Genomic DNA, 17,590 nt, shown 5'->3' with positions numbered 1-17,590 from the left:
TCTTTATATATTAAATTTTAATAGAGTGGATGAGTAATGTAGGGATATTCTTATATAGACATAGCCACATAGGTATTTGCCGTTAAAATATCAATATAAATTACCTGCGTGTTATATTAAACCTAGGTGTAAATTATATCAACCTACCGTAATACTAAAAGTGAAATAAATGACTAATAATTATAATTTATGTTTTGTTTTGTGATTTATTTCACTTTTCAAACAATTTGTTAGGTTATATATAGCTTTATAGCATATGCTATAACTATTTTTTGATATTAATTATTTAATCTTAAATTTTGTAAGGTAAATATTATGATATTAGGTTAAAATAATATATTAGGTATAATTTTGATAGGTAGGTATAATTGATAATACGAAATAAATAAAAAAAATATCAATGAGATTTGAATGTTGAACACAATAAATTTGATGTAAATAAAATTAAAACAAAACGTATAGATGTAGCCTTTAGAAAGACAAGATTAAAAAAAAGGGGGAAAGTACACTTGATGAGGAGGGGAATACGAAATATCGAAACGGGTGCACGATACCTTTGCAGTGTGGTCGGTCCCGTAGACGAGTGACGCTGCGGCGATTGCTCGGGTGAGGGATGCGACGACCACATAGGTAGTTGGCAGGCGCGGTCCGGCAGCTTCGTCAGCGGGAACAACGATTACGGCGAGTGGCTAGTGCGCGTCGACGGTACAGATGACGATCACTCTGACGTCGGACGTCGGAGACTCAAACGCACGGGGCGAACGAAATCTTGATGGTGCCGAATCAGCGTAGCGTTAACACCGGAATCACGACTGGGCCGGCGGAATTGCTGCTGGACGAAAAAGATAGAGTAAGCTGATCATAATACTCTTCGTAGATTTCGCCTAGATCTCGTCTATAGATTTCGCCTCCCGACTGAGACAGCCGTTTCGTCGGCCGTAATTGTATCCGGTGGCTGCCGGATCATGAAACATAATTGAGTTTCCGCAAGTTCGGCGGCGCTGACGTCCTCGTTCCCAGCTCTTATTGTCACTTACCCCGTGCCAAAGTCTTCATCTTCACGTCGTTTGTATCGCGGTTTAAGCGGAATCGTAGCATCGGTTATTCGTCGTCGTCTGTCACTTCACTCGATCAAAGAACCTGACTCCCGCAGAGCTAGCCTCCAAAGACCAGAGGGTCGATCACATCGGCCACAGAGCATTCTGCAATGCCAATTGCCAACCAACCCGTCACGCCGCAAGTAGCTGCGATGAAAACGTGCACTGGTTACAATTTTCGAGTGTACATAAAAATGCTTGAAAGTTGAAATTTAAGTTATTTTTCTATAGACTATACTATAAACTGCGACTACAGAACGAACTTTTTCAAGTTTACGCCGCACATAAAATATAAAAACATACTAGATAGTAGATATCAACTACCAGCGAAAACCGACTGACAAGATTAACTCTTTTATAGTTTTATCAATACGTAATGACTAATGACAGTACTGACGTTACCATCACTATAAAGTAAGTTCTTGAGATTGAGAGATTATTTTTTATAATACGATAAAATCGATGAATCAAAATTTACCTCAGTAACACAATGGAACAATCATGTTTAAATGGATTGGCAAAATTTTTAAAAATAAAAATGCATATTAGTTAAATTGCGTATTATGATATAATGATAAATAAAAAATATATTTAAGAATATTTTCATTGTAAGAGAAAGTAGGCATATTTATAAGTTTCAAAAAAAATATCCTGGGTGCGCACCTCACTACTTCAAAAACTAATGGTGCTACATGGTAAGAAAGTAACTACACTTGAATTATGAAAATTGATAACAAATCATCAAACAATTCAACGAGTTGTGAGGTTGATATTTTTAAACAGAACTTAGTGAGGTACCTGCTAGTATTTTTTTTTTAATTTTAAAGACGTAGTTTTACGTATACTAACTACTATTCTTTTATCTAACGTTTAATGCGCATCATAAATCGCCATAGAAAATTCCAAATCCTGATACCTAATACTATTCGATTGGTAGTAGTCTCATTATAATAAATAATTATTAAAATAATTATCATCGTTATTTAATACCCGATGACAGGCTTGCAAAAAAAAAATAGTAATATTACAAATATTAATGATAGTCTCTCGTCGAATCGGCAAACCCAATTCGGGAAAATACGCTGCAGGTACTTATTGATATTAATATAAGTACTGGATATTAAAATATTAAATATTATTATATTATATGAATTAGGATTCGAATACCTATAAATAAACCGACATAACCAGTTTTGTACTTCGTTACTTGTGTACAACACTTCACAAAAGTAAAAACCAGTAACCGGAAATAATATGTAAAATTATAGAGTAGGAACCTATGCGGCTACGCGTAAAGGTTTCAGAGGTTTCAGTGTATAACCCAAGACACAACGTTTTCAAAACAACAACTGCACAACCGCTTAAATAGGTAGAGGAACGTATAATAATTGTGTTGAATGGTACATGTGTTAATAATATTATATGGAATATAATATTACACGAGTAGTGTGTGCTTCCTACAATTTAGTTTGTCCTTCGGAGTCCGGTCGGCCACTATCGCGTAAATATATGCAAACATATGACGTATCCACGACGGACACGGCGTAAACTGCAGTAATAAACGATATACCTAGCACGCTAGACGTCTTAATTCTTCCTAACGTGTTGTGCGGCTGCGGGGGCTCGTACAGTACGAATACGCTGTGAGTGTTGTGAATTGTGATTAAATCATATTATTACTATTATTTTTATTATTATTGCCAATGAATCGATTTATTATTAGACGTTTCGTGGAAAATATAATCACATTTTAACTGATAGCCGAAGCCAATAGGTTACCTTCAAATTACGCATCTCTAAGTTTATCTCCTATATGGCTATATAGCGTACGGTTTCCTTCACGTCCGGTGTTCGCTCGTTAGTTTTGTTTATTTTTCACTTTTCACCGCAGTAGGTACAATTAGGTATGTGTAAAAAAAAATAATTATTACTTAGATTTGTTATTGTTTTGCGGAGTGCGGACTGGTTTTTGTTATAGTGATACAGCGCGCCACTCAGGTTAGTTCTATCTCTCCGACATACATAATAATAAATACGTCGTATAATCATAAAGTAATGATAAAATGTTGAAAAAACTTATATATAAAAATGTTAAGGCTTTCCGTAATTCCCAAAATTCTACTACCTACATCTTTTTAAATCATTTCAAACCGATCACGATTTTTTGATTTTGATCGGCACACAAAATCCGCCATGTATGAGTAAAAAAATTTTCTACCCGCTCTTTTACGTTTTTTGTTACCCCATTTGGTGGAATTATTTCATATTTATTATTATGGGTGCCGGGGCTAAACTTATAAGGTTTTCACTCACCCCCGAGGGACTATAATAAATTAGTACCTTATTGATTCGTCAATTGGTCATCGATATAAATATACAATATTACTGTGATAGAATTGCATGTTTTCGCTATTGAATTTGATCGTATACTGTAAAGCAGTGGTTCTTAATCTTTTGTAGATCACGGACCCCCGATGAAAAATTTTTAGATACCGCGGACCCTCTTACCAATTTTTTTTTTAATACCGTTGTTTTACATCTCATGTAAACATAACCAAAATTATAATAAATATTTTATATTATAATTACATTAGTAGACATAATAAAACATATCAATCAAATATTTATAATTATATCTTGTCACGACATTTTAAGGCTGTCAAGGACCCCGGACACGAGTATCGCGGACCCCCTGTAGGGGGGCGCGGACCACAGGTTAAGAACCGCTGCTATTAAGTGTTAAGATATTCGTAAATCGTAATAAATAAATAATAATGCATTATAATTTGCAGTAGTAATGCAGGCGACGAGGTCCTGGTTAACATTATGTTTGTGCTTCGTTTTGGGTACGACAGGTACGTAATTAGGTTTATATTTTAATGCTTATATATTACCTTATACCTACTTTATTATCATTGATTAATGATTATAATATATATTATAATATTAAATATTATATAGTATACACCTATTCTATATATATTCTATAAATAATCAATATAGTATTAAAATACTACATAACAACAACACGATAAAAAAACAATAATTTTGATACAACATAATTATACCAACTTCCTAGTAAAATCGATGAATATGATTGTAGACAATATAAACAGTATAAACAACCGGTTAATGTCAAATGGACTCTCATACATTGTGATCGTTGTAATTGACAATATTGTGTTGTTGACTTGTGATCATGTACTCTTGTGAACATTTATTTTTTTTTCATAAACACGAATGCATAATACATATTTATATTACTATGATCATCTGTATACATTTTTTTTTTTTTTTTGTTATAATATAACACAATACATAATAATGTATTAAATTTATTTATTATTCTTCAATAATAGTGAGTTTTTTAATCTCTTGTAGGTAAAATTGAATATAATAATACTTATACCTAGGTTCTATAAAAATATTACAAATTTAAATTTTGTTTTATGAAAAATCGATTGTTTTTAATTTTAATATTTATAGTTATTTATAATTGAAATATTCTTAACGAGTTGTAATTAAATATTCTAAGATGTATACATAATTATAATACAAATTATTTGTTTCAGGAACCGGCATATTGTGTAATCCATTAATCGAAAAACGACAAACAAAGTCATGTTCCGTGTTGGTAACTATATTATGTTTTACAAAATAGGTACCTATACTTTGTTTGCCGAGAAACCAGGATTACTTCGCTCATATTACCTACTGACTTTGCTCCATCAAAAATCTACCCGCGACTTCAACTGACTATTTTTTTTTATAAAACTATTTTATATACGTGGTATAATACGGAATGTGGTCGAACACAATATTTGGATCGTAATCACTACAATTAAACGTGACAACTTACAATGTTGAATGTATCATGTATGTATAACTTGTCCATACTCTAAAGTCTAATTGTCTGAAGCAACAGAATGATGATAAATAGCTGGGCTGTAGCTGTATATAGTTGTCAAGTGTTGTAGTGGTGGGGAATGACGAGTTTTCGTCCGCCGCGTAGACGCGTAGTCCTGATCTCGACGAACAGAATATAGGTAGTAGGCAATAGGCACTAATAATAATCATTACCTAGTAGATAATGGCAATAGTAAGTGATAGTTGTAGGTACATAAAACTTACTCCCCTACAACAGTCGTCTTAACGCAGTATTCGGAAACATGTGTTATATTATGTTTTAAAATTTTAATTAGCTATAAAAATTTAAATTTTAAAATGATATTTCACAACCATTTACTAAATTTGTTCAATATACAATCTAACACAAAGCAAATATTAAGAGAACACTTTACACTACCCATTTTTAATTTTTAATAAAAAATATATAGTTTACGAAAATGTTTACGAAGTTTGTGATAGATAGTGTATTAGCGTAGAGAGTGAAATTACATTTTTCCTAATATTTGAAAACTATGTAAGGTCGTTGCACCATAGAATAGGTTAGAAACTACATCAACTACACCCATGTGTTGTCTAAATTTTACGAACGTTCAATACTTCGACACTTCAAGTTTGTGTTCAGCGGTTTCAATTTTTATTTTTAAAATCATTAATCTTTAAATATTTAGAATATTAAATTGATAAATTTATTACACTATTCTGTGAACTAGGGGACTTTGGGTACCACTCTTTTCTTTAATAATTTATCATAATATAATAATGAATTGATTCATAAAATTTTGTTAACTATTACCATACTTGAGAATTTTAAATTTATGAAATTATTAAACGTATCAATATGCAATGTACCTTGTAACTATTATATGACTAAGATATTGAAATTTCTAAGTTAATTAAATTTTTTTTTATAGGTTTTTAAAGATAGTTTTTAACTGAATAATAATTTTTTTCTTTTAATGATTAGTATATTTTGTATTGCATTTTACTAACAGGGACATGTTCAGCTGTGAAAATGGGGAGTGTATTGATTCATTATTAATTTGTGATGGACTTGCAGATTGTTCAGATAAGTCAGATGAGACTCAAAATGTATGCACTTCAATGTTAAAAACGTATGGAATAAAATTATTTAAAATATTCATAAAAATATATTTGAAGTTTAAAAGCATTTATAAATATATTTGTTCTTATTTTATTTTTATAATTTAAACTTTAATTTAGATGTCCAAGTTCCGCGTTTCTTTGTAAATACGGAGCTTGTATAGATAGAAGTGCAAAATGTAATGGTAAAATAGATTGTGTTGATGGTTCAGATGAATTCTTATATGAATGTATAGTACCTGAACTTGAATCTGAATTGGCAAGAATTAAATTAGAGCGTCAAACTCAAGTAACTAATCAGTCTAAATGTGTGTAAGTAATTGTTTTTCAACTTATATTTTTATAATTTATGGTTATACTTTATTTAATTAACTTATGGTTTGCTTTTTAGTAGGTATGTATTAAATTTATTATACATAAGATAATAATATTATAATAACAGCAAACAGGATTCTAACTTATAGATGTAATTTTAAAATGTTAAAAGACATAAATTTCTAGACATTTTACTCAAATTTGATTGTAATTTGATTGATTAATCATTGTTTATCTTGAACTTGAAATCTTCAAATTTGAATATAAACTAAAATTAGTTAAACTACATAAACTTTATGCTATACAGTATTAATATTTTCCAATTATTATAGATTCATATCTATCAATTTTAATTTTCACATAATATAAAGTTTATTGTTAGCTAATTGTGATGCAGCACTTCATTTTTTTAATGCATTTGAACTTGTGTGTTAAATCTACATGATTCAACATCAGTAACACTTTATAGTTGTATTAAAATGTATGACTATGGAGATTTGTGTTTTGATCATATTTTTTCAATATAAAATTAAAAACTTAAATTACGGTTATTTGTTTTTAATTTAATTTAAATAAACAAAAATTTGTTGAAAAAATTTAGTTTTTTTAAAAAATATTTAAAAAAAACAATGGAATTTTGGCAACTCTAATGTATTACCAGAAACCATTCGCAAAGTTGAAAACCAAGTTTTATCTATAATAATTTGTGTACAATAAACACTCATAAACAAAACGCATATCAATATATCATTGTAAAATTAATATATTCATTGCTATATACAGTGGCGTAACTAGGATTACTCTGTGGGGGGTGATATAGATATTTTTCATTAGTAAAAAAAAAAAAAAAAAACATTTATAGGTATCTTACAAATTATAATTCATTATATTATAAAAATAAAGGTTTGGGGGGTGATATATCACCTACATCACCTCCCTGTAGTTACGCCATTGACTATATGAGTCGCATAAACTGGAAATAAATTTGTTCTTCTCAATTGAACCTTCAATTATGCAATTAAAGTCAAATGATTAAAAATGTATAACTTATTTTTAAACATATACCTATATAAAATAAAATGTATTTAAATATTATACTTATTTTGCATGTTTTATAAACATTATACTAAAATATAATGATGAACGTGTAAAAAAAAAAATTATGTTTATTATTTAGATCTAATGCGGAATATAGCTGTAAATCTGGTCAGTGCATAGATATAATATCCATTTGTGATGGAATTCCAGATTGCAATGATAAATCTGATGAAACAGTGGAATTGTGTAAATCAGGGGTGGTGTACGTATTGAATAGAATTAGAAAAAAATGTACAACATGCATACCTACATATATCTATATTCTGTAAGTAAATAATATAATAGCTTAGATTATTATTTAATGTTAAAGGTGTCCAAAGAATACGTTCACGTGTAAATATGGTGCCTGTATAAGTAACCAGAAAAAATGTGATGGTTCCCAAGACTGTGTTGACGGTTCTGATGAAGCAAACTGTGATTCCACTGGAAATCGCAAAGATACTACCTCATCTACTCCAATTACACAAACCACGTCGAGACCTAGTATTCCATCAACTACCTTGCAACCTAGTAAACCACCAACACAGGCCAATAATAGGAGGTAGGTATTGTTGTGTTAATTTATTTTTAACGTTTAATATTTATTTTTAAAAATGGTAATTATTTAACATTTAAGATAGGCTAAGCAAGTATTATCGTGAAAACATTTAAAAGGCTGTTACAGTAGAACCTTGATTAACTGTCAGTTTCGAGACCAGAGCTTTGACAAATAATCGAAAAGACGGTTAAGCGAACAACAAACATTTTTTTAAACATACATACATATTTTTTATTATTTTTTTTAATAATTATGGCATGCATATTGGTATTATTAGGTACTATTACTTATTGGTAAATTATTACTATTATTTTTTATTATTTACAATTACATACATACATACACAAGGTAATAAGATTTTACTGCAACACACAAGAAGTCCGTGCAAGTGTGGCCTGATGGTTAACTGTGAAAGACGGTTAATTGGGAGACGGATAATCGAGGTTCTACTGGTACTGTACATAGATTTTGTTATAATTATAAATATTAAGATTTAAGAGTCATGTAAACCAAAGTACCTAGTTCACAGTTTTATACAGGGCTTTCAAGTATTGCATAACATCTACAATTTGTTAAAATAAAAGCAATACATTTTTAGAAAATATTATTATATTATTTAACAATCTTGGGTTCACAATTTGTTAATATAGATAATAAATAATATATTGTGTTCCTAGCTAGAAAATAGAGAATATTGGATGGCGGACTCAATCGCTTAAAATCCTAATCATTCATATTTTAGTTATTGTTATGTGATAATTATTTAAAGGACATGTGTGATACCAAATACTGAGGGTACTGTGTATTCTTTAATCCAAATTGAATCAGATCATAAACCTGTTTTATCACCTGGGACTAATGTTGATCCGACTACTGCAGTTCATGAAAACTGTGAGGAAGGTTACTATAAAACTACTTCTAACAGGATTATGCTTTGTTCAGGAAATGGAAATTGGATACCAGATCAGGATAAATTATGTTTGAGTAAGTATGTGTTCTTATTTATTGTTTACCTATTAATATCTGTACAAATGATATAAGACGTATTTGTTGAAACTTGAGTGATTATCATTTTATAATATAATATTATTATTGTAAGTAACAATTTAATAATTGATTTATGTTTCAAGAAAAATGTCCACCTATGATTTCGGATAGCTTAGATTTGGATTGTGTTTTTAACGGTAAAAGAGAAAATTGTTCAAACCCATCAGTACCAGGTACTATATTAACACCCAAATGTAAAGTCACGCACACTGTACCAAATGGACAAATAGAGACTCCAATCAAATTACGTTGTCAACAAGATGGGAATTGGAGTGATCGACTTTATACGTGTATTCCATGTAATTATATTTTTAAGTATTATTCTAATATTATCGATTCATTTAAATTCTATTAATACAATTTTTAAATTTAAAGATAATTGTATAGTAAACATATTTTTACATTTTTGAGAAATTTAGAATATCTTAATTCTTATATTAATTACTTTTATAAAACAACATAATTGAAAACAATTGTCATTATAGTGTTATAATTAGGTAGGGTTTGAAAGTTGTTGGAGTTGAAAAAGGCAAAATATGCATAAAAAAATTGTAAAATATGCATGAAAATATGTTAAATATTCAAACAAAATTAACCAACTTGATCAAGTCTGTGACAGAACACGGGACCTTCATTCCGTAATCGTCGATAAATCACATGAACATCTGATCAGTATTTAGTCTTTTATCGGCATTGTAGTATGACCCAACCAGGACAGACTTATGTAGTGTAGGTAAACGGAGACCTCCTTAGCTGAGACTTTGTCGGACGAGTGAGTGATGCAATAGTTGGAATATTCCGACATTGCACTGATTGTCAACCCGTTCGATTTACTCTTCTTTAGTTTCCGACAGTGTGTTTGCCGTAAGTAATTTTATTAGAAGAAAACATCAATTTTTTTAAGAAAATATTAAACAAGTATAGAAATATCACGAAAATTGAGAAGTATGCATATTTTTTCTAAATTTGACATGCAAAAAAAATGCATTTTTTAATTTTTTATTAAAACTCATCAATGTATAGAATGGATTTCTAGCTTGGTCTGCTATAAATTGAGAGCATACAGAAAAATATGCAACTCCTACAACTTCCGAGCCCTTGTTATAATCATAACTCTTAAAATATCCAATCGATTGGATTTTAGAACATTCCTTCCTGTAATTTATATATTCAATATTATTCTAGATTGTGGACGACCATATACTCCTAACCAAGCATTGATTTTAGAGGGTGTTGAAGCTGTATATGGATCCGCACCTTGGAATGTTGGAGTATATCGAAAAAACAATAAAAATAGTTTTGACTTAATATGTGGAGGATCACTGATTGCTCCAAATTTAGTTGTATCTGGTATGTTGTATGCTGGTATGCATTATATGGTATGTTCAAAATCACAAACAATTTTTTTTTTAGCTGCTCATTGTTTTTGGCAAGAAAGTTTGATAGATACAATATTAATAAACAATGGTACTTATAAAATTGCTGTTGGAAAGTATAAGAGCGACATTGCAATCAAGGACAATGCATTTACTCAGATTGTTGATGTATCACAGATTAAAAAAATAAAGTGGTTTGGTTCATTAAATATTTTGTTAAAAATAATTTAGGTTGGATTGATTTATTTGAAGGAGGGCTATTATGGTGCTTCCGGATATCATGCTGAAGATTTAGCCATTCTTGTGTTACCAATCAAAATTACAATGAGCAATGTAGTTTCTCCTGTTTGCATGGACTGGTCTAAAAGATATTCCATTTCAAATGGATCTATTGGAAAAGTAAATTTATTAAGCACTATTTTTGCATGTTTAAATGACTGTGCATTATAGATTGGTAAAGCACTTAATTATGATAGAAACAATTTGTAAATATAGTAAATTATCTTTGTATCATATAATAATTATCATACAAAATATAAAACTATATCTCTATACTTGGATTTTAATTAATATTAAAAATTCCAAATATCATAATTGAAAAAAAATTAATGAATAAAAGAGGGTGACAGGTGAGCAATGATCATGCTCAATTAATTGCCTTGTATTTACAGTGATACTTCTATAAAACGAACTTCAATTTAACAAAATTATCTAGTTAACAAATAATTTTTGAGAACCACGACCCTCATTGTTGATCTTGCATTAATTCTCTTTAATGAAGTTCTCTATTATACAAATATTTTTTATTCCTCATAAAAATTCTTTAAATAGAATTATTCGTTAACTAGATAATTTTGTTAAATTGAAGTTCGTTTTATAGAAGTTTCACTGTATATCTATTTTTAAAATTACATATTAATAATATAATTTATTTGCCTTCTGAAAAAAATTCTGAAGTACATGTAGTATAATTTGGTACATTTTAGTATTTCATAATCTTAACTTAATATAAGTTAGTATATAATTATAACTTAATTAAAATAATTAATAAATATTCATCATTTCTGTGGTTTAGTATGTCTATAATTTTATTTTATAATTTATTATATATGAGTATGTATGTTAATTGGTTAAATTATGTAATTTTACTTTCAGATTTTTCTTTGTACATGAACTTTGTTAATTTTGTATTACCTATATTAATCAGCTATCCTATTATTTTAGGTTGTCGGTTGGGGAAAAACAGAAAAAATGGTAGAAAGTTCAGTTTTATTAGAAGCTGACCTACCATATATTAATCGTCAGACGTGTCGGAATATGTATCAAAACGGATTTCAAAACTTTGTTACTCTTGATAAATTCTGTGCTGGTACTAAAGGTGGTAAGTAATAAAAGTTTATAATGAGTTATTATATTCTATATTCAGTACCTTTTTTTCTGTTTAAACATACAAATTTTCTTTATGATCTAAAATTTGAAAAAAATGTCCCATATTATACAAAAACTACAAATAGTATCCCATAATATGAAAAAAATGATATTAGAAAACAAAAAATGCAAAATAATAATAGTATATTTTAAATTAATAAATCATGAAACGAGTTTTTAACTAAGATAGCATTTAATAAAATCAAATGAAAAAAAAGCAAATGTCATCAACATTCTATATCTAATGATTACTAATGATTAGCTTATTCTTTTGTTAAATATTTATTTACATTATGGACTTTATAGTTTTGTGTTTTCGAGAAAACATAATTTTTTTAAAATTATAGTAATATTAAGAATATTGCTAAAATCAATCAAATTAATAAGTTTTATGAAAAATATATAAGAACTACCTATTATTAGAATTCATAAACACAATATGCTTTGCTTTTGTAGAATTAAATACTATTGTAAATAAGACAACATGATATTTTCACACTTTCATTTGTAGGTTTTTGTCATAGACATAGATAATAAGCATTTACCTATTGTATTTATGGTTTTTGATAATATCTAGTTAATTTCCTACTCTGATTATTATTTTATAGGTATTAGTTATTATTATTTTAGAATATAATATCATAAATTATTATGTTTATTTTTTTCTACTCAAATTAGTGTTATTATTAAACTCTGACATTTTAGGACAAGGAGTTCATCAAGGCGATAGTGGTGCTGGATTAACCTTTGTACATAGCTCTTTACATTTTTTAACTGGAATTGTAAGTGTAAAGGATGCAAACACAAATGATTCCATAGCAGTTTTTACAGATGTTAGTCGTCATGTTGGATGGATTAATGAAATTTTTTCTAATTATACTTATGCAAGTGACAGTATTTTATAGAGCTATTGGATAATGTAGTAAAAATAACTAATAAGTATATTATCATTTTTTGAATATTGTGTATAGTGCTATAGTATAGTATAGTATATAGTATACTATACTATAGTACTTATTATATTGATATTTATAAATCATTATTTTTATTTTTGTTTAACTATTTATTCATTTTGAATAGTTTTATAACAGAGAAATAATGTATACACTATACAGTTGTATTGAATTAATTAAATTATGAATTAAAATATTTTGCAATAACAATATTGATTGTATATTTTTAATAAGTTTGTTTAAGTATTTTATAACATAAAACAATTATTTTTGTATTATTTGTTAGTCATATATATAAATATAAAATTTGTAATACTTTTTAAGGATTACCAAAAACTGCCTAGTATTCCTAAACAGTAAAAGTTTGAAGTGATTACAAACTTCTTATTATCACCAATCTAGTCGATCAAGCACATTTTTGTGTTTAATGATAGCAGTTTAGCAGTGCTTATACTTTCTGTGAATAAATTCATATACAGGTGAATAAATTTGGTTATTTTTGCTGCACTTATTGTGGTCAGAGAATATGTTGACTGTTGAAGTTCCAAATCACGGCCATAACTGTGGTAACAATAAAACATTTAATCTGAATAATATTATGTAAAGAATCATGTTATAGTAACAATAGATAAATAAACAAATATTGCATAAGTCATTAATCATTATTATTATTATTATACAGCTACAAATTTGTTTTTATTCAGTTAGTTTTTATTATTTTATATAGGGGGTTAGGTTGTTACAGGTAGCTAATGGTTTGGTATTTAAATTACATCAAAGTATACTCCTGTTGGTAGGTATCGTTAATTTATTTAAGTACATAATACATATTATAATTTTTTAGTTTATTTCTATTGTTTAGTTTATTATTATAAAAATGTATGGAGTTAACTACTGATTTTTAATATGGTGAGTTACCTACATAATGATTATTTGATAAATTAGTTTAATACATGAGCCACCAGCCCACCTCACAAGTTTTTCAGTGACTAAGTCTTTAAAGGATCTTAAAAAATGTTTTATTTATATAATTTTAACGACATAAAACTATTGTGTTATTCCGGAATTGGGTTTCCATTTTATGACTTATTCTTGAATTATGTCAGTAGAACTCAGGTTTATTAAATGCCAAATGGACATAATATATTAAACTAAATATTTCATGAAATGGAAACATTTATTTGGGGTACATTTTCTAAAGCTTCGAATAACGAACAGTTCTTGTCAAAATATTACTAATTTATACAAATGATAATAATAGTCCTGTCTGTGCTCGTGCGCAGTGCGGTCGTTTGTGCATCGGGAAACGCTTAATCGCTAATGCTATACTTTTTGTACCACCTATATCTTCGTTAATTTTTTAAAAAAATGTACATCACTGAATGTATGAATGCGTTATACTAGAATTAGTTGAAATCTTGAAACTGTTCGATTATTCAATTAGTATACCTACGTGTAGGATACACCACGAAGTCTACAGGACTACAGCTTATCAACATTTGCTATCTTACGATTAAATAAGAACTCGGGTGATATTGCCGAGGTACTATAAAATAAAAAGGCAAATCTATAAATAAAATGTCAAATAATCACAAAATAAACACATTAAGCAGTAATCGCATTCAGAGCGTCAAGTGACGTATTCAATTCGTCCAGTGAAATAGATGATTCTGGCTTCATTTACCCTCAAACAACAATTCTATCTTTAGAAAATTCGACTAAACTATCAATACTAAAGCCATTGTTCGTAACAACCTAAAAACATTCTTTACTTGTCGTAAGTGAAGAAACTATATGTAGTACGCCTTTACATACCCAAATTAACACAAAATCTTCAGGTGCAAAATAACGAAAGTAAAATTTTGTCACCTCCACCTTTAAAAGTATAGGTAACTTTCTATTCAAGTCATCTATAAATGTACTAAAACTTTAAACAATCTATAGGAAAACAATTCACTTTTTAATTGAGAAAAGCACCAAATTCCACATCTTTCAATCACAAGAAGTATTGATTGGAAGATAAAAATAAAGTAATCTAGACACATTCAATCTCCCAACAAATTTTACTACTTACCCTGAAAAATAATGATTTATTAATTCGGGGTACCTACTAACGTACAGTCGGCAATGGGTCGCATATATTGACTATCTTATGAATTATATTCTATACGGATAAACCCATAACAATCACATAGCTATAATATGAATTGTTACACCTAAGATTGCAGGGTGATATATACTTATCAACACCAACTACGGAAGTTGACATTATTATCGAAAACTTAGGCTTACGGCTGGTGGCAAATGTTCTTATGTTTTTCAGAAGGTAACAAAAAACAAACTCCCAATGTTATTTAACGACTTGGAAGCGGCCGAAATAAATCAAGATATATTTAATTTGACATCTCTACTTCATATCAAAACTTAAAGTGAAAGAACCCCGCGGAAGAAAGGATACAATAAAATGTCATTATAGCCAAGATTACGGCCACTCAAAAAAATATCGTCCACACCTTTCAAGAAATGTTCAATGTTGGTCAATAATTACTTAACTTCCGATTGTTAAAAATCCAAACATTCTACCGCTAGATGCGAATTACTTTGCGATGTAGTCCACCCAACAAATAACGAAAGTTGTAGAATCACTATAAGAGCTTCAATATCACTTGAATTCTTCCACCTAACAAAATAATTAATTTTAATTTCTAAGTTAATAACTGAAAGGTTTTAGTGCCAAACACAAACCACTAATTTAACTTAAAATCATACCTTTCTTATTCCCAAGCTTCTTTTGCTCAAACACCTAATTCATCCCTATTTAAGCAAAATACGGATAATTATTTTACTATCAATTTTTTATCGATTTTCAAATTATTATAAATAGCCATATATCTGTCACTCAAAATTACATTAAGGCGATTAAAAAACAACTTTTTCAACTTATAGATTTTCTTCCTTACAGCAAAATATAGCTTCCTCTGAAATGCAACTCACCGAGTAAATAAGTATAAAATAAGATAGATATATTTAATTATTAATAAGGTATAATACTTTGGGAATTTCCCCACCCACAAAGAGTAATTTAAAAATTATAGGGGTCGATATTAATTTCTGTTAATATATCCATGTAATAAATGTTAATCTGCGTTTGCATAGCCTTGTCATAAACGTTGCATGTACTAGATTGGCCCTATAAGGATGTAAGTATGTAAATTGTATTTTTTGAATATGACGTGTACTTTTGTTTTTGAAATACCGAATTCTCTAGCAATGTGTTGCGAATATTTACGTGTATACCGTTTTAGGAAAAATCTATTAAATTATTTTTGAAATTTAACCAATATTAACTTAGTCAATTTTAAATTTAGTTCCAATAGGTCCATGGTCAATTAACCAACTATGACTTAGAAAAAAAATTTGTATTGCTCATGCAAGGACTAAAAATTATTTCAACATGTGTACTTTAGTACTCCCCAGTCATCTTCCGAAAATCTCATTTCAATCTTTGGTCATCGAACTCAGATATTTAAGGTACATATACGACAGGACATACTGTAAAGTGAAAAGTTATTAATTTACTGTATTTATTTATCATCATTCATCAGTTATCAGTTCTATTGGTTCTGTTTAGACGTTTAGTGTTTAGTTCATTATTGAACTTACTATTTAGATTAAAAATAATAAGTGTGAAAATTGTGTAGGTACCTCTGTGTATTATGTGTGAATAATTAAAATTATGATTATTCAAATTTATTAAAAATGAAGTATTTAAATATAATAACCTAAAAATATCACCAATTGTCATTTAGTAAGAAAATTATTCTCTATTAATTTACTCAGTTCTTCTAAGGATTCTGAGTTTCTTTTCTTTAATTCACCTAAAAAAACGAAGTACAGATTAATAAGTTCATTCGAGAAATGTTTATAAAAATCTTCAGGATTTTATATTGAAAATTATTTTGATTAGATCAGCGAACCCAATTTGCGAAAATAAACTGTAGTTATTAGCATATATATAGATCATGTACGTACGAATAAACCGATATAACCAGTTTTGTACTTGTGTGCAGTTGTGTATAATACTTAAAAACAGAAACCTACGAGAATATAATATTATATATTTATGTGTGTGCTAACTATTTAATTTGGTTATTTTTCTATAACATTTTATTAATAATTAGGTATACGACTATTAAAACACTGCTAAAATACTATCTTATTCGTACCACTCATATTCTAATAAATTTCGTCGTTGATATTTCGGGGGAGGGGGAGTATTAAGTTAGGTCTAAACCTCATAGATCCCAGCCCCGGCTACGTCCCTGATTATTATTAATATTAATATTAAAGCTAATAGCATACAACTGATTCCGATGGACGATAATTTGCTATGCTCTGTATGTATGTAAGACGGAAATCAAAAAAGTGGGTACCACATATTTTTTCTTAAGACGTTCAAGTGTATAACTTACGGCGTAACATTTTAAAAACAACTGGTCAAGTGCCGCGGGTAAATAAATAAATGATCCTTAACCAAAGCCGTATAGCCAGGGGGGGTTTCAGGGTTCAAACCCCCCTCCCCCCGAATTTTTTTTTTTGAAATAAGACTGAATAGTTAGAATTTCATATTTTATTACATAATATAATATTTTTATACATAACCACCCCCCCCCCCCCCAAAAAAAAAAAAATATTTTTCTGGCTACGACCTTGTCCTTAACTAAATAA

At 28.8% G+C, this 17,590-nt stretch overlaps 1 protein-coding gene across 1 annotated transcript; it reads left to right on the top strand.

Annotated features, from left to right (window-relative positions):
• Window positions 1-2,635: 2,635 nt before the first annotated feature.
• Window positions 2,636-13,185, top strand: LOC126549385 (modular serine protease-like). The gene is made up of 14 exons (XM_050198411.1): window positions 2,636-3,095; window positions 3,890-3,952; window positions 4,670-4,727; window positions 5,999-6,118; window positions 6,228-6,419; window positions 7,600-7,722; window positions 7,831-8,061; window positions 8,828-9,042; window positions 9,189-9,404; window positions 10,291-10,455; window positions 10,519-10,649; window positions 10,713-10,880; window positions 11,706-11,862; window positions 12,615-13,185. The coding sequence occupies exons 2-14, from the start codon at window positions 3,895-3,897 to the stop codon at window positions 12,812-12,814; spliced, it is 2,034 nt and encodes a 677-aa protein (XP_050054368.1). The 5' UTR covers window positions 2,636-3,095; window positions 3,890-3,894; the 3' UTR covers window positions 12,815-13,185.
• The last annotated feature ends 4,405 nt before the right edge of the window (window positions 13,186-17,590 follow it).

Source organism: Aphis gossypii, chromosome 1 (genome assembly GCF_020184175.1).
Source record: "Aphis gossypii isolate Hap1 chromosome 1, ASM2018417v2, whole genome shotgun sequence".
NCBI classification, from domain to species: Eukaryota; Metazoa; Arthropoda; class Insecta; order Hemiptera; family Aphididae; genus Aphis; species Aphis gossypii.
Note: the sequence above shows the minus strand (reverse complement) of the source record. Positions and strands in the feature narration are given on the sequence as shown.

Excerpts from the sequence above, each read along its gene's own strand:
- LOC126549385 (XM_050198411.1), top strand. The coding sequence starts at position 3,895 with ATGCAGGCGACGAGGTCCTGGTTAACATTATGTTTGTGCTTCGTTTTG. Across the intron at positions 6,420-7,599 it reads ACTAATCAGTCTAAATGTGT|ATCTAATGCGGAATATAGCT; the intron begins GTAAGTAATTGT and ends TTTATTATTTAG. Across the intron at positions 7,723-7,830 it reads TTGTGTAAATCAGGGGTGGT|GTGTCCAAAGAATACGTTCA; the intron begins GTACGTATTGAA and ends TTAATGTTAAAG.